Source organism: Taudactylus pleione, unplaced genomic scaffold, assembly GCF_031769625.1.
Source record: "Taudactylus pleione unplaced genomic scaffold, aTauple2 ptg000019l, whole genome shotgun sequence".
NCBI lineage: Eukaryota > Metazoa > Chordata > Amphibia > Anura > Myobatrachidae > Taudactylus > Taudactylus pleione.
Genome location: NW_028284421.1, coordinates 19,437,100 through 19,458,829, shown reverse-complemented (window position 1 = coordinate 19,458,829; position 21,730 = coordinate 19,437,100). Strand labels below are relative to the sequence as shown.

Below are 21,730 nucleotides of genomic sequence, written 5' to 3'. Positions count from 1 at the left end.
CTTACAAAAGCACATCAACAGCTATCTGTCACGTCTGAAACTGGAGAAGAGGACGTGGTGGGCCTAAGTTGGGGAAAGAAACGGAGACGAGGGGCCTGGATGTACGTTCTCCTCATCCACAGGTCTTGAGTGTTGGCGAGACCTGGGCAAAGGTGCGGAGTCTAACCCACAGGATGGTGTTCGCCAGTGACCCCCCTAATTGGGATATGGGCTTAGCTGCACCCCGTGAGCAGGTCGCGGTCTTTTGACCAGGTACCCAAGCCCTGCAGGGATAGAGACACTACACCCGTGGCCCAGCGAGGATATGCCTGTTAGGCACAACACAGTCCCTTAAAATACTGTATAGAAAACACCTTGATACGAGGATCAAAACGTCAATAAGGATTTCAAAGTGGGAAGCGACTCACGGTTACTTGGGACGTCACCAGAGATAGAAGGCACACGGGTAGAGGCGGTAAATGTTGTAGCACGGATGTCCCACTGGAGACGTGAGGCACACCGGTGGGGATGGTAACACTGCTGCACGACTATTCACCGGAGACGTATAGGCACACAGGTAAAGGTGGGTACACTGCTGCACGGGTATTCACCAGAGACGTAAAGGCACACAGGTAAAGGTGGTAACACTGCTGCACGGGTATTCACCAGAGATGTTTAGGCACACAGGTAAAGGTGGTAACACTGCTGCACGGGTATTCACCAGAGATGTTTTAGGCACACAGGTAAAGGTGGTAACACTGCTGATGTACGGATGAATAGGAACCTGGACCGGGATCTCACTAAGGCACGCTAGGAGACAACCGTTGTTCAGGCAATTTCCCATAACCTGTGGAACAGTTTTATACCCAGGGGAACACTTAGGCTCGTTTCCAGCTGATGCTGTGCACCTGTCTATCAGGAGGAAGGATCCAGTCGCATGGGCCGACTGTCATGGCGGCGCCCATGTCCGGATTAGTGATGCCGGACACCAGCCCTCCAGGAAGCCACAGCAAGCGGGGAGAATCCTCAGCTTCTCCCCCGCCGACGCGAAGGCCGACCGACCACCCAGGATGAAAGGGGAAGCCGGCAGTGCAGTAAGCGGGCGCCGATCCCCGGCTGAGCCCTGACAGTACCCCCTCCTTTAAGGGTGGGCACTGAACACCCAACAGGCTTATCTGGGAATCGCCTATGAAAACTCTGGATTAGTCGCGGAGCGTGTACATCAGAGGCTCTGATCCAGGCCCTTTCCTCAGGGCCGTAGCCCTTCCAATCGATGAGATATTGAAGGGTGTGGAACCTGTGCCGGGAATCCAAGATCTTTTCCACCTCAAATTCAGTGCCTTGTAATGTCTTGACTTGAGGCAATTTAGGGGAACACTTCTGAAAACGATTGAGCACCAGGGGCCGTAAGAGAGAAACGTGAAAAGTATTTGAAATCTTCATTTGAGGGGGAAGTTCCAATTTATAAGTTACCGGACTGATTATCTTAATGATACGATATGGACCGATAAAACGCGGAGCAAGTTTCATGGACGGGACTCTTAAGCGAATATTTTTGGAAGATAACCAGGCCCTGTCCCCGACTCTCAACAGGGGAACCGCCAAACGTTTCCTGTCCGCAAATTTCTTGTAATTCCTAGAAGATTGCTTTAGAGATAAGTGAATTTTATTCCATAAAACTGAAAAGGATTGAATCTCTTGATTCACAGCTGGAACATCTATAGATGGAAGCTTCTGGAAATCTGGAACTCGTGGATGTCTACCAAAAACCGTAAAAAAAGGAGTGGATTTAGAGGAAGAATGGAATTTAAAGTTATGAGAAAACTCTGCCCATGGCAGGAGGTCCACCCAATCATCCTGGGAAGATGACACAAAGAGCCTAATGAAGGTCTCTAGCTCTTGATTGACCCTTCGCGTTTGACCATTCGACTGTGGGTGGTAGGCTGAGGAAAAGTTCAGTTTGATTCCACAGGTACTACACAGGGCTCTCCAGAGTTTGGCTGTAAACTGAACACCTCGATCAGAGACTATTTCCCTGGGGAGACCGTGTAATCTGAAGATGTCTCGAATAAAAATTTTTGCTAATTGAGGAGCAGAAGGAAGGCCAACGAGCGGGATAAAATGTGCCATTTTAGAAAAGCGATCCACGACCACCCATACCGTGTTATGTCCCTTGCACCGAGGTAATTCAGAAATAAAATCCATTGAGATGTGGGTCCATGGAGCAGTTGGGATAGACAAGGGACGAAGAGGACCAACCATCTGTCTACGCGGAGTTTTATGTTGGGCGCATTTGATACAGGAGCGGACAAACTCCGTGACATCCTTCTTCATGGTCGGCCACCAGTACGATCGAAGTAAGAACTGGTAGGTCTTGGTGATTCCAGTGTGACCTGCGAACAAGGATGCATGAGCCCAAACCAGCAATTTCTTACGTAACTTAGGAGGTACAAAAATTTTCCCAGGTGGCAAGGACACTACTTGAGTAGGAGCAAATACAATTGGGTCAAAAATGGAACGAACTTGTGAACACTCCTCCTCCTCCAAGTTAGTCTTGAAGGAGCGAGATAATGCATCGGCCTTCTTGTTCAATACACCAGGACGAAACTGGAGTTTTAAATCAAACCTAGAAAAAAAAAGTGACCATCGTGCCTGCCTGGCATTTAACCGGTGTGCAGTTTGTAGATAGATCAGATTCTTATGGTCTGTAATAATCGTGACAGGAAATTTGGCCCCAGAAGATACCGCCATTCCTCTAAGGCTAAGCGCATGGCTAGAAGTTCTTGGTCGCCTATAATATAATTTCTCTCGGCAGGGGAAAATTTACGGGAGAAAAATCCACAAGGATGCATCTTCCCATCTTCAGCAGACTGAGATAATACCGCGCCTATTCCAACGGAGGATGCGTCCACCTCCACAATGAATGGTTTGTCTATTTGAGGCTGACAGAGAATGGGAGCTCGAGAAAAGGCACCTTTTAGGTTTTGAAAGGCTTGTACTGCCGGAACAGACCATTTAGAAGGATTGGCTCCTTTCCTTGTGAGGGAGGTAATGGGTGCTACCAGTGTAGAAAAGTGTGGAATAAACCTCCTGTAATACTTTGCGAATCCTAGAAAATGCTGAGTACCTTTTAACGAAGTAGGCAGGGGCCATTCAGAGATTGCCTTTAGTTTATCAGGATCCATCTGGAGAGTCCCCCCGGAGATAATATGGCCTAAAAAAGGTACTGAAGTTTGGTGAAACATACATTTGGAAAGAGGTGATGAGTGCGAAGGCGGAACAATACCTCCCATACATGAAGACGATGACTCTGTAAATCTCTGGAAAAGATTAAAATATCATCGAGATAAATCACAACAAATTTATGAAGAATATCCCGGAAGACCTCGTTGACGTAACCTTGAAAAATAGCTGGTGCATTACAAAGACCGAAGGGCATTACGAGGTACTCAAAGTTTCCATCTCTGGTATTGAACGCGGTCTTCCACTCGTCCCCGGTTTTAATTCGAATCAGATTATACGCACCACGTAGATCCAGCTTCGTGAAAATCTGAGCCCCTTGAACCTTGTCAAATAGTTCTGAAATTAAAGGTAGCGGGTACCGATTTTTTATGGTGATTTGATTTAACCCTCGATAATCTATACAGGGGCGGAGTCCACCATCCTTTTTCCCTACAAAAAAGAAACCTGCCCCTGCAGGAGAAGAAGAAGGCCGAATGAATCCTTTAGCAAAGTTTTCCTTAATGTATTCCTCCATGGCCGCGGTCTCAGGCACGGACAAAGGGTAAACACGGCCACGTGGAGGACTTTTCTCAGGAAGCAAATCGATGGCACAATCCCAAGGTCGATGCGGAGGAAGTTTATCTGTGGCTTGTTCACAAAATACGTCAGCAAAGTCTTGATAAGCCTCGGGCAAGCCCGGCTGGGGGGAATGTTTAGAAGACTCTGGTCGAGGGGACTTCTTAGCCGAGTTGGCAACCATCGCTTGGTTACATACTGGAACGACCTTGGTTAAACAATCTTGGAAACACTGTGAACCCCAGGATAGGATTTGCATAGCATCCCAGTTGAACACAGGATTGTATTTTCTCAACCAGGGCAGCCCTAATACCAGCTCATAGGAGGATTCGGGTAATATAAAAAATTCCAGCATTTCATGATGTAGGCACCCAATTTGAACAGACACAGGATGAGAGAGTGAAGAAATGGGTAACCCCACCAGAGTTTTACCATCTAGACCAGACAGTAACAATTTATTAGGTAGGGAAACGACTGGAATACCCAAGGTGTGAATCAATCTCTCTGCAATAAAATTACCAGCGGCACCAGAATCAATTAAAGCGTGAACCTTTCTTGTCCTGGACTTATGGGAAAGCGACACTACTAAAAGACTTTCGGATAATTGGGATGGCTTGAGAATAACCCCCAACTGAATGCTCCCTACTTCAGTCAGGGTTTCACATTTCCCGCAAGTAAAGGACAATTCCTCAGAATGTGGTTAGATGCAGCGCAATAGATACACAATTTATTTTGGAAGCGTCTATTGCGCTCTGCCGGGGTGAGTTTGGCTCTGTTGACCTGCATTGGTTCGTCTTCACTAGCTAGGGTGGGTATAGGCGGACTAACAGCAGAAGAGCGGACTGGTAGACGTTCACCTCTTCCCCTACTAGCCCATCTTTCCTGATGGCGAAGGTCAATTTTGATACAGAGAGAGATAACGTCAGCGAAGGATTCTGGCAAATCTCTGGAGGCAAGCTCATCCTTCATCCTCTCAGAGAGTCCATGAAGGAAGGATGCTTTAAGAGCTTCCTCGTTCCATTTTAATTCAGATGCCAGGGTCTGAAATTGGACTACATACTGCCCCACGGACCGTGTGCCCTGTCGCACTCGGAGGAGGTCAGAGGATGCAGAAGCAGAACAGCCTGGCTCGTCAAAAATTCTCTTAAATGCGGAAACAAATTCCTCGTAGGTAGATACGATGGGGTCGCCCCGTTCCCATAAAGGGGAGACCCAGTCTAACGCTGCTCCTGTTAATAATGAAATCACATATGCTAATTTGGCCCGAGACGTGGGAAAGTTCTGGGGAAGACATTCGAATTGGATTTCACATTGGTTGATGAACCCGCAGCACCGGCTGGGGTCGCCATCAAACCTTTCTGGAGTGGCAAGCTGTAGTCCGGGTTTGGGAGTAGGAACCACCGGTGGAGGACCTGATGGAGATGGTACAGGAACCGCAGGCGGGGGAACCGGGAGAATAGAAGCCAACGTGGTTTGGATCGAGACCAGTTGCCTCGAGAGCTCCTGTAAATACTGAGCAACTTGTTGTTGTTGCGCCTCCTGGTTGTCCATCCGAGAGGTCAACTCTTGCAGAGACCCAGTATCTTGGGATCCTGCAGCCTCCATTGGGCCTGAACAAACTGTCACGTCTGAAACTGGAGAAGAGGATGTGGTGGGCCTAAGTTGGGGAAAGAAACGGAGACGAGGGGCCTGGATGTACGTTCTCCTCATCCACAGGTCTTGAGTGTTGGCGAGACCTGGGCAAAGGTGCGGAGTCTAACCCACAGGATGGTGTTCGCCAGTGACCCCCCCAATTGGGATATGGGCTTAGCTGCACCCCGTGAGCAGGTCGCGGTCCTTTGACCAGGTACCCAAGCCCTGCAGGGATAGAGACACTACACCCGTGGCCCAGCGAGGATATGCCTGTTAGGCACAACACAGTCCCTTAAAATACTGTATAGAAAACACCTTGACACGAGGATCAAAACGTCAATAAGGATTTCAAAGTGGGAAGCAACTCACGGTTACTTGGGACGTCACCAGAGATAGAAGGCACACGGGTAGAGGCAGTAAATGTTGTAGCACGGATGTCCACTGGAGACGTGAGGCACACCGGTGGGGATGGTAACACTGCTGCACGACTATTCACCGGAGACGTATAGGCACACAGGTAAAGGTGGGTACACTGCTGCACGGGTATTCACCAGAGACGTAAAGGCACACAGGTAAAGGTGGTAACACTGCTGCACGGGTATTCACTAGAGATGTTTAGGCACACAGGTAAAGGTGGTAACACTGCTGCACGGGTATTCACCAGAGATGTTTTAGGCACACAGGTAAAGGTGGTAACACTGCTGCTGTACGGATGAATAGGAACCTGGACCGGGAACTCACTAAGGCACGCTAGGAGACAACCGTTGTTCAGGCAATTTCCCATAACCTGTGGAACAGTTTTATACCCAGGGGAACCCTTAGACAGGTGCACAGCATCAGCTGGAAACGAGCCTATCAGGAGGAAGGATCCAGTCACATGGGCCGACTGTCATGGCGGCGCCCATGTCCGGATTAGTGATGCCGGACACCAGCCCTCCAGGAAGCCACAGCAAGCGGGGAGAATCCTCAGCTTCTCCCCCGCCGTCGCGCAGGCCGACCGACCACCCAGGATGAAAGGGGAAGCCGGCGGTGCGGTAAGCGGGCGCCGATCCCCGGCTGAGCCCTGACACTATCTGACATAACAATATACAATTGGCTGATATTTAATCCAACCGCTAATTTTTTGAAGTCATATAAAAATATCATTGCAGATGCATACCGAGATGAAATTATTACTAAAGCAGACATGGAAATCTTGAGAGTAACTAACCCCAAAACAGCAACATTTTATATGTTGCCTAAAATCCACAAAAATAAAGAACATCCACCTGCAGGCCAATTATATTGGGCATTGGATGCTTAACTGAGAAAGCCAGCATTTTCATTGACCAAAACCTAAGGAAATATGACTTTGAACTTGAATCATGCACAAGAGATTCTATGGATATTCTTAATAAACTTCATAAAATCAACTTGCTCCCTAATACATGGCTGTGTAAATGCGATGTGAAGTCGTTGTACACAAGTATCGAACACAAAATGGGCATTAAAGCTGTACAGTATTTCTTGGATATGGGTAGGTACCAAGAATTCATGACTTCGTTATCCTCTTGCTTCGTTTTGTATTGACAATTTTTCTTTTAATTTTTGATGAGAAATACTTCCTACAGGTCTGGGGTACAGCTATGGGCAGTACATGTGTCGCTACATACGCAAATCTGTACCTTGGATGGTGGGAGAGGGATATAGTTTTCAATAGCTCCCATGAGAATTTTACAAGACACATTATTGGATGGCATAGACTTATAGATGACATCTTCATCATATGGGAGGGAGATCATGAAAAACTTGAAGAATTCATTACGATTCTCAATGTAAATGAACGGAATCTAAAACTCACTTCTGAGATCAGCTACACGCAAGTCACATTTTTAATCTCCAAATCAGTAAAACTGAAGATAACAAATTGATAACAGATATATTTCGAAAGACCACAGCAATCCACAGTATTCTTCATTACACAAGTTTTCATTTCCCATCAACACTGAAGGGAATTCCTAAGGGTGAGCATGTTAGAACCAAAAGGAATTCCTCTGAAGAAGGTATCTTTGAACAGAGAGCAAAAGAACTGGAAAGTAGGTTAACCAAAAGAGGATATAAGAAGGGAATGCTCAACAAAGCCTACAATATTGTAAAAGAAATGTCAAGACCTTCTTTACTGACTCCAAAAAATTTGAAGAAAGATGAACACGGTAATATAAGATTTACTGTAATCAATGGAAAAGCATCAACCAAGCATTACAGAAACACCACCATATACTCAATATGGATGAAGACTTGAAGAAGGAAATCGGTAACAAAATTGAAATAAGTTAGAGGAAATCACCTAATCTTCATGATAAACTTGTTCACAGCCATTTTACCAACAAAAAAAGAGGCAGTATCAATATAAAAGGCTGTTTCAAGTGTGGAATATGCAAAGCGTGCAATTTCATACAACTTCAAAAAGTTATCCAAATAGGTATGAGAAGAATGTTGAAACCTCTGATTTCATCAATTGCTCAATGCATATATATTGTCTGACATGCCCTTGCAATTTAAAATATATTGCGATGACAAAAAGACAGTTCAATAAATTAATATTAGAACATGTAGGCAATATAAAGAATGCCCAGAGGGATCATCACAATATGAGACAATTAACAAGTGTAGCAAGACATTTTTTGTGAAAACATAAAGGTGACTACAGCAAAATTAAAATCTTTGGTCTTGAAAAGGTGGAACTTGGTATTAGAGGAGGTGATATAAATAAAGAATTGCTAAAACGAGAATCGAGATACATTTTTCTCTTAAATAGCCTCACACCATCAGGCTTGAATGAAGAAATCAATTATTCAGCTATTCTATGATTAATAAAAATATATTAATATACAGTATGATTTTGGGTAGAATTCAAAATTTACATTGTCAAAGATACCAAAACATCAACAAATATATGATTATATAAGTGGATTTACATCATACATTCACGCACATATAGGATTTCATATGCTTTCTTACATTATTCACATATGGAGTTATTTGATAGAAAGAATACTTTATTATCACATAATCACTTATATATTTATGATTCTTCAACACAGCTATATATACACAATATATTTATTATTATTAGAATGTTTACACATTTTGCACTTTTTCATAACCTATATTTTTTTTAGTTTGAAGTGGGTACACTTATTTAAATTTTAAATTATCATTAAATTGATTTTGTGTAACACAAGAGATTCTTTGATTGATAATTACACTGACATCTTAATTCCACATATATGTATGATGGTAAATGGTATACTAACAATGCAAGTGGGAATTAATGTTTTGATATTAATAATGTATTGTTTTGAATATATATTATTATTATACTTATTATTGTACACTGTGATTTTAGGATATTAATTCAAAACATTTCAAAGATTTAATTACACTAGTAATAGTTAGATATTATATATTTACATACATTACAAACTTATAATAATAATCTGGTATATTCACCCTTTCATAATATACAGTATGTCATTAATTAAAATACTACAAAGAATGATTTAATTGACACTATTAACAATTATATTTTATATATCTATATATTTTATATTAATAATAATTTGGTATATCCACTCTTTTGAATACATATATGTTGTTTAGTAATAACATATAGGGTCGTGGTCACATCTTCCACGATTAGGCCACCCCCCTACCCATCCCCCGGCCGCCGGGACCCGCTGCAGCATGCAGCATGGTCATTCAGTGTGTATGAACGACCATCATCTGCAGATATATCTGAAGATCACTCGATCTGCAGATATATCTGTCAGGTGTGTACCCACCTTTACCTCCATATTTTGCTGATATATGGTATTTAAATCCTGAAACGGGCGGGCTTCGGCTCCTATGTCTTGAGAAGGCTTGTCTAAGCGAAATGCGCATTGGCATGTGGCTGTGCACTGTCTAAATATATGTGCATTCATTTATGTCTATTTAAATGTGTGTGAAAGTTGTATGACTCTGCGGAAATGCCATCCGTAATACAGAGCAAATCTTGAAGACTAAAACCATTAATATAGTGGAAGCGTGCAGGTCTTTTTACACTGACATGCTGTAATTAGGAAACAAACAGCACGGAGATTACGGGGAGGACTGAACATGAGTTGTGTTTATATAACGCTGCAATAGCAAAGCACTTTAGTAAACCCCTAGGGACATGTGCATATAAAACTGTGGAGCTGTTTAACATTAGCAAGGAGAGATATAGGGCCTGATTCAGAGCCGGACGCAATTAGCGCTCGCTCGTCCAGAAAATAGGGGTGGCTATTCAAATCAACCGTTCGCTCTTTGCGGTCTGTTCCCGCCTCTAGGTCTGAATGAGCGAACAAAACTTGCGGTCGTTTTTTGTATAAATACGCCCCCTGGCCGCTCGCATCCTACGTCATGTCCGCTATTTATTAGATTAATCGAGTACATCGACCAGGGTATGAACTGCTCGCTATTCTTGTGGTTGGTTTTTCCTACCGCAAACTTGCGAGCAGTTCTGACTATAAAATAACCCAGTGACGTGGTCAATGACGCTGCTGTTTTAATTATGCACACCCATAAAACGCCCGTTTTGACCTTTAAGCACGCCTGCGTTCGGATATCCACTCCCCGTATTCAAGCACCTTCCCCTGTTACCACCCACATATGCCTCTTTCTGTCACTCAAAATAGCAGGCATTCGCTATTTAGCGAACAAACGATTTTCGACCGCACTGACTGGTTCGCGCATGCGTATTACGATCCGTACGCATGCGCAGTTGGGCAAACATCGCTCGGAACGAGCGTACTGCCGCTTACGAGCAGCTCTGAATCAGGCCCATAGTTAGAAGTACAATCAGTCATGTTCGAAGTACGAAAACTTATCAGTGAACACGCGGCTAAAATCAATTGAATTACTGTAACTGCAGGCCAAGCTAACAGATACAATATAGTGACCTCTACGTATAGAGATATAGAGTTGTATTATATATCATTCTTCCCTGAGAATAGTATAAGTGGCTCATTGTATTAAATGACCAAACTACACAGACGTCAAATAAAACGCTCCTAGCAATTGTTGCTACGGAGAATTGTTATCTTCATAACCTGTATATGCCTATACTTAATATATTATCAGAAATTTAGAATTGGTTTAACCCCTTTCTGTTTATGGTTGACACATGTGAATAATTTGTATTACAAACAGAGCTCACATGTGAAGTTACTGTTGCTTGCCTCAGTATTATATCTATAAAGAAAGAATATCGGCGTTATATCAAAATTCCAAAAGATATCTCCTTTATGCAGCATAATGCAAACAAGAGGAAAATATAGCATTGTCCTGAAAATGGCGCACTAGGTTATATAATTTTGTTTAGAAATTAAAATATAACTTTTATTATATTTTCTTAATAAAATAAACCTTATAGGGTCCAGTAGAAAAATATTAAAGACATAAACAGCAAAATATGTTAAAATTGCATGTAAGGGATATAAATGCTTAAATTAAAAGTGCTCAAAACCAAAAAAAATATTATAATGAAAATAAAATTAAACTTTTAATACTATTATGTGTCCTTATTTAATTGTGTTTTATTATTAATTAATTTATGGTCTGTATTTATTATTAATCATTTTCATAAATTAATAGTTACTTCATTGTCCTATTGAATGGGGGATAGTTTTAAGCAGAGCTAATAGATTAATATTAATAATTGTAAGATTCCTGCTGTAGAATGTAATTGCTGTTATCCATGTAACAATTCTAATATAATTTTGTTGAAACAATTTTATCTATTGCTTCATGATGTTACAATATATTTCTTGTATCAATAAAGTATCTAATTGCTGTTAAAGATCATCACTTTTTAACAGCTAGACCTAATTCAGAATAAAGGACTCTTATAAATAGAAGGCTGGTTCTCCGAAGTGTGCTATTAAGCTGTGTACACACACAACGATTTTGTTACAAACGATTTTCTGAACGATTTTCTGTCAGATTTTTTAAAGTGTAATAAACGATTTTTTTTAACTACAAACGAATTTTGCATATTCACCTTAATGAAACTCGCAGAGTTAGTCAGTCTGACTGAAATACAAACTACAAACGTGAACGTGCATGAATGATAGTCGTTCATCGTTTTAACTTAGAAAGTGAACGATTTTTTCAATGATTGAACGATAAACGATATCGTTAATGATAATCGTTAAAAAAATCGGTGTGTGTATGCACCTTAATGTATGACCACAGGTTATTGGCCTTCATTAACCCTTACCCTGGATCATTCAATAGCCGGAGTCCTTACTGCTGCTCGCGGCTTCACGTATTGTGTCAGGCAAGTAACAGCAGTACAATGTTTCTCTTAGTGTGTATAACACTGATATATAACCCTAGGTTAATAGCCTTCATTAACCCTTTTCCTAGATAATTCAATAGCCGGAGCCCTTACTGCTGCTCATGGCTTCACGTAATGTGTCAGGGAGAGCCGTAGCTAGACTTTTTGGTGCCCTGTGCCAGAAAGAGCATTGGCGCCCCCCTCATTTTTCAAAGGGACATGATGCACCCAAAAAAGAGGAATTGCCTCATGGGGAAGGGCCAGGGAATAGATAGGGGAGGCCAGGAGATGCTGGGGATGAAATAAGAGGAAGCTACAAGTGAGAATGATAATAAACAGAAATTTGACAGGCCCAAACAGCGCCTCCTGACCAGTGGTGCCATGTGCGATGGCACCGGCCGCACTACCCTAGCTACGGCCCTGGTGTCAGGCTAGGTACTATCAGTAAATCGTATCTCTTCAGCGTGGTATGTATAGTAAACTGTTTAAATCAAATCATTATATTCCAGTAAGTTTCTTTACAGGTGGGATATTATGGATGGTTTATATATCATTCTATACAGCAATTGTTCTTATGCGTGGCTAGATCAATGGCATTACCTCTTCTCTTAAATTATCTAGTAACCGGAGCTCATACTTCTGCTCCCGATTTATTATTATTATCCTTTATTTATATGGCGCCACAAGGGTTCCGCAGCGCCTTACAATTAACAAAAACAGAGTACAGAAACATTTGAACAGAACAAGAAAACAGTGACATACAGTACAAGACAAGTACATGGCATATAAACATTGCTGCAACAGTAGCAGGGTGTCAATAGTTAGGTGCTGTTTTAAGGAGTATAGAGTAGATAATATAAGTAAAGGAAGAAAAATCACATGAGGAAAGAGGGCCCTGCTCCTAAGAGCTTACATTCTAAAGATTAATACAGCATCTGATGCTGCATACACACCTAAAGATTTTCTGTCCAACCATCCAACTAGTTGATTGGTTGGAATGAAAATCTGGTAAGGTATGAAAGCAAATGACAATCAGCAATTTGCTCCGAAACGCCAGAAAATGGACAAAAACTGTTGTTTGAACAAATTGTTTAGACCAAACATTTAACAAACTTGTCTGACGACCATTTTCATCTGTTTTCTGGCATTTAAGAGCAAATTGCTGATCATCATTCACTCCCATACGTTACCAGATTTTCATTCCAACCAATCAGCTAGTTTGATGGTTGGACAGAAAATCTTTACGTGTGTACCCAGCTTTGGGTTAAGTGTTATCACCAATTCACCTTCATTTATACAGCTTCAATATACTTGCCCTATAAATTCTGTTTAATACGTATATTCATCAATTAGAGAATCTCAGCACGTTTTAAATAGATGATTACACATTATTTTCTGACAGCAGGAATTTGTTATTATATATAGTCATTTAGTTAGCGAAATGGCTTAATCCTCCTTCCCCCTTAATTAAGCTTAATCTCATTCAACACTATTAGTGTCAAGGGTATTACCCGGGCACAATTGCCGTTCTAGTGAAAATTCACAGTACCGACATAGATATCTTGTTATCACATAGGACAAGAGCATTTTTAACACTATTCTCTTATTCCACACATATTAGAGGTCACATAGCGATCATGCCGATGCGCGTTTCGCTGTGTAGGATAGCTTTGTTGAGGTTCCAAAATACGTGAGAGCAGGATAGCCAATAAGATGCCAAGTCTTAGATCCGAACACAGACAAATAAAATCGAACCGCTCATGTCTAGTTATAATATATGATCTCAGGTAAGCCAGAAGTTTTTCAGAGTCGTGCTTAGACTATCAAATGGATGATGTATCAGAAAGTTGTTGTTTTATTCTTCAAAAAAATAAGTAGTTTTATTAACTATGCAACATTAAATAATGGGCTTTACATTCTGCTCAGTCTGGTATAAATTGTTTTGCAGATGGAAAGGGGAAAATGTGGCAACTAATGAAGTGGCAGACATTGTAGGCCTAATGGATTTCATTGAAGAGGCTAATGTTTATGGAGTTCCTGTGCCTTGTAAGTATTCATAGGTACTGTAGCATACAGTATATTTGTCAGGTTGCGGCCTAGGATTGGCTGTTACTCACCATGGTGCCGGCTTTCCCTGATCCCTCGGGTGGTCAGACGCCAGGTGCAACAGCGGGTGATGCACTGAGCATTATTCTTAGAGCCATGTGGACATCCGTGTGCCGTGCCTTAGCTAGTGCGGTCGCCGTCATGGTAGTGGTCAGCTGACACTGTCCACCTATGATCTGCTACCTTAGGGTATAAAGCCCGTCTCTGGACGGAAGGAAGTTGCCTGTGCAATGTTGTCGGTAGCTTGTGTTCTAGGTTCCCTCTTTGTTCTAGGTTCCCTCTTTGTGATATCCTTGTGCTGACAAATACCAACTCCTTGTGCAACAGAGCATCATAACATCGTGCCTGTGTGCTAACAAGTGGCACTTCTGTGCGCAGAAGTGCGTCCTTTAACATCTCGCCTGTGTACAGAACCACTGCCACTTCATGGTGCAGAAGTGTGTCCTATAACATCTTGCCTGTGTACCTATCTAGTGCCCTCTTTGTGCGCAATTGTGCATCTGGACACCACTCTGGAGTGTATTATCGACAGCAAACTACCTTCCTTATTACAAGTGCCACCTCTCGGCGGAATTGTGCGTCAGAAGACTTCCCCAGTGCACAAATTGCAGATCTCCTCATTGGTGCAGTCTACTTCTACAAAAGTAGTTCTCCAGGGCCACATTAGTAAGTTCTCTATTCCTGTGGGTACCAGACACCTGATCAAAGGACCACGACCTGCCAGCTGGGTGCAGCTAAACCCATATTCCGCTTGGAAGGGTCACTGGTGAACACCTGCCGGCTGGTTAGACTCCGCACCATTGATCAGGTCTCGCCAACGTCTGGTATTCGTGGATGAGGAGATCTTACATACAGGCCCCATGCCTCCGAATCCTTCCTCAGCCCAGGACCTCAGCTTTCATCCCCTCAGCAGGGGATTCCACACAGCCGGTCATTGCAATATTGGTATTTAAGTAATCTGTTTTACAGATTATATATTTGACTCTCTCTATAATTATAAACATACTAACCCCTCTGAAACCAGTAACCACTGTATGAAGCCATAAAAGGAAAACAGTTGGAAGTGTGGTCTGGTAGCCAAGACACATAATTCCATGGCTTTACAACTACTTTACTTATACTGGATGAGTCCACCTAGCTTCAAACTGACCACCAAGGGTCCACTGTCTGCCCACTGCATTCCATCAATTCTTCCACCAGCTGAGTTAACCAAGTGAGGCCTACATGCTTGCTGCTATGACTCACCACCACAGCCTGTCCTCTGAATTTTAAACTCGACAAGAGTCGCTGAGCAGAGCTCAGACATCAAAATTCTCACTTACCAACCTGGCACTTATTCCACTGGAGGTGTGATCCTCAGCCTCTCAACAATCTATTTCCATAATGCCTCTCACTGATCTGTCCCAAACCCTGCTGAAGGAGAATATCAAGAATCAGTGGTATTCCTAGCAGAACAGTCTCACCTACCAGTGAGCCTTTTCAGTCAACACAGTCTGCTGTCCCCTCTCACCTGACTCATCCCCTCCTGTCTCATCCCTGATCTCAGGCTGCCATTGATGGTGTGCCTACCATTTCATAGTGCCCTGCATTGTGACCCTGCTATTCCTCCCTCATTGGAGGGGTTGCATCAGAGTTAATATATTCGCCAAATATATTGTATGGCAGTGCAGTCATTTTTGGAAATACCTCCTTACTCTTACCCTCTTACAATTATTCTCTAGCAGGTATACACAAGATCATGTATAACATCCACAGCTTTGCATCCCTGGTTATGACTGGTGGGCCTTATTCAGAGTTACATACAAGTCTGCCACTGATGTAGTCACATTGCAAGCTTTCAAATATGGATCTTTGCCTGTATTCAGAGTTCCATACATCTCTGTGTTTGCACCGCCCTATCCATCCAGAAATAGTAGTAGCCCCCTTCACCATCAGTGTGGACTTGCACCAGCCGATCCTTGGTGCAAGAGACCAGTCTGAAATCAGACAGATCCCTGCATATGCTCATCTCTGTATAGACTGCATTCATGCCCTTGACTACGCCACGCTGTCAAAACTCTTAGGTGTATATACCACTTACAGGTTTTTAGAAGTGGAGATGTTGCCCATAGCAAGAATCAGATTCTAGCTATTATCTTCTATAAGGTGTTAGATAAATGTCAAGTAGAATCTGAATGGTTGCTATGGCCAACATCTCCACTTCTAAAAACCTGCACTTTAGTAAATATACCCCCTAACCTAAGTACTAACACCCCAATGCCAGCTAGTTATACCCAATCAGCTGCAGGCAAGATATGTATGACTCTGAATTGCTCATAGATGCATGTGTTTGGCTTTGACATATTGATAAAACTCATGAAATCCATCTGTGAAGCGGAATTACACGCAACTCTGAATCAGGCCTTGTGGCTTTCAGTGTCTGATTACTGAATATTGTAATAAGCTGGCTCTCGGCTACCAACCTGCTTGTCCTGAGCATACTCCTCCACAAAGGATACCGGCCTGCTTGCCCTGAGCATACTCCGCTACAACTGATACTGGCCTGCCTGTCCTGAGCATACTCCTCCACAAAGGATACCGGCCTGCTTGTCGTGAGCATACTCCTCCACAACCGATACCGGCCTGCTTGCCCTGAGCATACTCCTCCACAACCGATACCGGCCTGCCTGTCCTGAGCATACTCCTCCACAACCGATACCGGCCTGCTTGCCCTGAGCATGCTCCTCCACAACTGATACCGGCCTGCCTGTCCTGAGCATACTCCTCCACAACTGATACCGGCCTGCCTGTCCTGAGCATACTCCTCCACAACTGATACCGGCCTGCCTGTCCTGAGCATACTCCTCCACAACTGATACCGGCCTGCTTGCCCTGAGCATACTCCTCCACAACTGATACCGGCCTGCCTGTCCTGAGCATACTCCACCACAACTGATACCGGCCTGCCTGTCCTGAGCATACTCCTCCACAACTGATACCGGCCTGCCTGTCCTGAGCATACGCCTCCACAACTGATACCGGCCTGCCTGTCCTGAGCATACTCCTCCACAACTGATACCGGCCTGTCTGTCCTGAGCATACTCCTCCACAGCTGATACCGGCCTGCCTGTCCTGAGCATACTCCTCCACAATGATACCGGCCTGCCTGTCCTGAGCATACTCCTCCACAACTGATACCGGCCTGCCTGTCCTGAGCATACTCCTCCACAACTGATACCGGCCTGCTTGCCCTGAGCATACTCCTCCACAACGGATACCAGCCTGCCTCTCCTGAGCATACACCTCCACAATGATACCGGCCTGCCTGTCCTGAGCATACTCCTCCACAATGATACCGGCCTGCTTGTCCTGAGCAAATGCCTCCACAACTGATACCGACCTGATTGAATCCTTATTTATCCACATAAAATGTCACCTTTTCTATCCAACGCCATCACTGCTATTTTCTATGGCATTCTCAAATTATGTGCTCTCCTTAATGGTCAGCTTTGAGATGGGAGAACACATGTTATACGGCATGCACACACCATAACGCTATTCTTTCATAGGGAAATCTCAAAGATACAGATTCTCCCTTATCCACATTACAAAGGTTTATTCTCCATACTTTTACAAATCTATATACAGATGTGTCCTCTTGTATTGGCTGTGTGTGCCACGGTACACCATGTCACGAGCTGCATTTGCACCATGCAATCCAATGGATCGTGGGTGCGAACACAGCCAGAGTACGTTTGCGGACGCACGACTCATGCCATACATGGCACAATTTGCTGCACAAGCGGCAAAGATGCAAGTGGACATATCTGTATTTGACAGCTTCACTGCCTCACAGACGTGTTTCAAAGGGATACAAAACCGCTCCTACACCCAAACATAGCATCAACAAAGCATTGGAGAAAGCTGCTGCTAACATGAAATCACAGATGATCTTCCCTAGATATTAGGTGAGATGCTGATGATGCTACCCAGGAAATCCATACCTCCTCTATGGGGTCCACAATTATATGTCCCCTCTGTTTTCACTGACAAAAATCAGTGAGATACAGCTCTGTATCTCACTCGGAATTACAGCATACCTGACCTTACTTAGAAATTGCTAACCTTGTTGCACGCAGTAAGCACTCAAGCTGCGTATATGCCATTGCAATGGCTTATTTATGCACGGCCAAGTAACAGCGTTCAAACGGGCAGACACACCTGCATTTCTCTGACCACTCCCGTCACCAACCCCAAACACCGACCTGACGTCATTCACTCTGCGATGGCTTTCTTTCTGCTTCAGTGATCACAGAGCGATTGCAATGCTAACTCAAGCACATGCACTGCGGTGCATACGCAGTACGCACCATCGACTGATCTGCGTGGGCGGTTGCAATTGAGATCCATGATGAATCAGCCCTACTGTCCATTTATAAATGAACAGACAACAAAATATGGTTGAGTAGAACATGTGTAAGCCATATTAGTTGAAGTCAGATGCCTTTGACCTCTATGATTGATAGACCCTCTAGGCAAAAAAAATATGGTAGTTGCTCAAATCAGCTAATTGCATAACAGGTGCTTGTAAAGGGCGGGGTTTACACTGAACACAGAAAAAAAGAGATTTGCCCACCAGCACACTGCAGCAAAAACAATACTTAAATCCTACATGATAATAGAGATTTAGAGGTATTAGTTACATACATTTGCAAATATATGAATAAGCGCCAGGCCAATCGTCAAGGCTCCTTTATACTGGCGTCCTTAATATTAAGGGGTCCACATCCGAGAAGCAAGGCACCCCAAAAAAATTCCAAAACTTCTCTATTTGTTTGTATATTATTATTTATGTCATTTTCATTCTTTCTCATTTCATTAACACTTATTGATTTATCCTAACACATCTTTTCTTTACACTTCACTATCACCTTTTTCCGTGTGATGTGCTGGGGATGGCCCTTGGCTGGAATTTTTTGGGGTGCCTTGCTTCTCGGACGTGAACCCCTTAATGTTAGGGATGTCAGTATAGAGGAGCCTTGACGATTGGCCTGGCGCTTATTCATATATTTGCAAATGTATGTAACTAATACCTCTAAATCTCTATTATCATGTAGGATTTAAGTATTGTTTTTGCTGCAGTGTGCTGGGGGGCAAATCTCTTTTTTTCTGTGTTCAGACCCTCTAGGCAAGTAAGATCTTAACACCGGAATCCTGGCGTTGTTATTGACAGTAAACATAGTGACAACCAGCGGTGTAACAGGACAGCAGTGCACTCTATGCCAGCCCACCCCTTAAAGATGTAACATCATGACATCATGTCTAGGGGCGGGGCCGCCGACTCTGGGAAGATTTGCACTACATCTGTACAGTCAGCAGGGTGCCTGCCAGGAGTGTCCATTGGACGCTCCGGAAAACTCTGCAGTAGTGCTATTGGCTGCAAGGTGCGTTTCTAATGATCCTGCAAGCCACATGCATGTGCTATGGGGAAGTGAGGATGATGCAGTGGCACAAGTCACATACCCTTAGTTACAGGCCTAGTGACAAAAAGAGAGGAACAAGAAACCAGCATATACATGTAGATGCAACTTTATATATATTAAAATTAATTAAAAAAAATATTAAATATATGTATTACTTTCTATTTTCCTTTCCTTTTCAATTTTTCCAGATCATGAAGGAAGAATTGGAATGGTATCCATCAAACTTAAGGAAGGACTATCATTTGATGGGGAAAAATTGTACAAACATGTGGCAGATTATTTACCCATGTATGCAAGACCTCGATTTGCAAGAATTAAAGTAAGCGAATTCTATATATCATTAATGAAATCAATATTAAGGCCAATAATCTGTCATATATAAAAAAAAAATTTATAACCTTATAGATAGATCTTCTCCTCCTTCTATATATTAATTAGGAAAAAAAGGCCAGGTGTCTTGCATCATTAGATGACAGGCCAAGATGATGTCATTCTCTTTGTATCGCGTTATTGTGCCACTAGTTATATAACTTGGTTACCTATCTCCAAGTATTTCTCCACAGTATTAAACATTCCACCTAATTTTACAAACTACCTTCTTACTGTTTAATTCATCTGTACTTGTGAACACTTTTGATGCACCTATTCTAGATGATGACGTATTGTAAATATAATTATTCCATATATGCACAGGATACCATGGAAGTTACGGGAACCTACAAACAGTATAAAACGGAACTGGTCAAAGAGGGCTTCAACCCACTCACCATAAAAGATCCGCTTTACTACCTAGATGACACTATCAAGCGATACAGGCCAATGGACTCCAAGACTTACAGTGCCATTTTGGAACATACACTGAAATTGTAGTAGTATGCACTAAATAGCTCAAAGTTTAAAAAAAGTCTGTAAACATTTCTCATAGTATTTGTGTGTGATATTACAATATATTTGTAATTACCCATGCGGTGTGACAGAGAGATAATACACATGGGAGATTAGAAGGTTTTTCCAACACTCAGGTGACATTTTGTATTGATACAACATTAAAGCAAGATTACATTTCTGTATACCAGGGATTCTCAACTCTAGTCCTCATGCACCACCAACAGGTCATGTTTTGTGGATTTCTGTAATCATGCACAGGCGAGCTAATCATTTTGCTGGGTTAGTAGTTAGTAATTGGGAAAACATGAGGGTTGAGGTTGAGAACCACTGCTGTATACAAACCAATTATAATGACTAATGTGAATGAATCAGTATTATCTGGTAAGTACAGATGTGTCCACATACACCTATCATCAAATCACACCAAATAGCCACGTTTGCTGTGCCGCGGACTTTGCGACTTAGAAGCATCAAGCGTCCTGTCGGAATTTTTTTATTTTACAAAATATGCAACTTATTCGCATTACTAATGCAACAAACGTACCATGCAAATGTGACTACTGATGCTGGCATTTCATCTGTGTATGACTCAGTTACTAATCTAGGTAAAGAAAACAAAAACAGAGGTCTGATACTAGTGACCCGCACAAGTTCCGGACTATAGATAGACAGCAAAAAGGTCGACAATGTCTAGATAGACACCAGATGTTAGGCACTCAATAGGTCGACATGCAATAATGTCGACATGTACAAATGGTCGCCATGATCAAAAGGTCGACACACAAAATATGATCGCCACAAAAACATGGTCGCTGCATGTTTTTTTTGTTTTTTAGGGTCAGGTTTAGGATTAGGCACTTACCCCGATGGATAGGGTTAGACACCGGGAGGGAGGGTTAGGGTTAGGCACCAAGGGGAGGGTTAGGGTGAAAATTAGGGCTAGAAAACAAAAAAAAAACATGTGTAGACCTTTTGACACTGTCGACCTATTGACTGTCTATCATCTGGTGTCTATCTAGACACTGTGGACCTTTTTACTGTCTATCCCTTAATCCACACCCGACTCGCACCATGTATTGTTGTGCTTATTCTGCAACTTTACTGTACCAATTCCTTAGTGACAAAAATACCAATACTAAAAGCCTAGCACACTTCAAGTGAATATGTATGCGGAAACCATGCGAATAAGATGCAAAATTGAGGAACAAAGTACATAAGTACTTAAATTGCTACACGTGGCAGAGCGTCTAAGTCACACCAAGCATTGAGTGCAATATGACACAAAATACACTAGGTGAATAAGGACACATCTGTAGTAAAATAAATAATATATATATATATATTTATTTTTTTTTAAATCACACCTTATTAACTATTACATTTGTGATTAATTCCAGACTCTTAATGACATACAGTGTATGTTCTGTATGTACTGTATTAATCTATATAAATTTATGTCATCACAGGTGTACACACCCAGTAATGTAACACACTATCCCTTAGTAAGGTCATGGTTACAGTG

General features: G+C 42.6%; 1 protein-coding gene across 1 annotated transcript in view; it reads left to right on the top strand.

Annotated features, from left to right (window-relative positions):
* LOC148540387 (long-chain fatty acid transport protein 2-like) overlaps nucleotides 1-20,190 on the top strand; it is a 102,678-nt gene extending 82,488 nt beyond the window's left edge. The window contains exons 8-10 of the mRNA XM_088443614.1: nucleotides 13,701-13,798; nucleotides 19,509-19,639; nucleotides 20,014-20,190. Of these exons, the coding sequence (XP_088299740.1) occupies nucleotides 13,701-13,798; nucleotides 19,509-19,639; nucleotides 20,014-20,190 (406 nt within the window). The remainder of the gene's footprint in view (nucleotides 1-13,700; nucleotides 13,799-19,508; nucleotides 19,640-20,013) is intronic.
* Nucleotides 20,191-21,730: the final 1,540 nt, after the last annotated feature.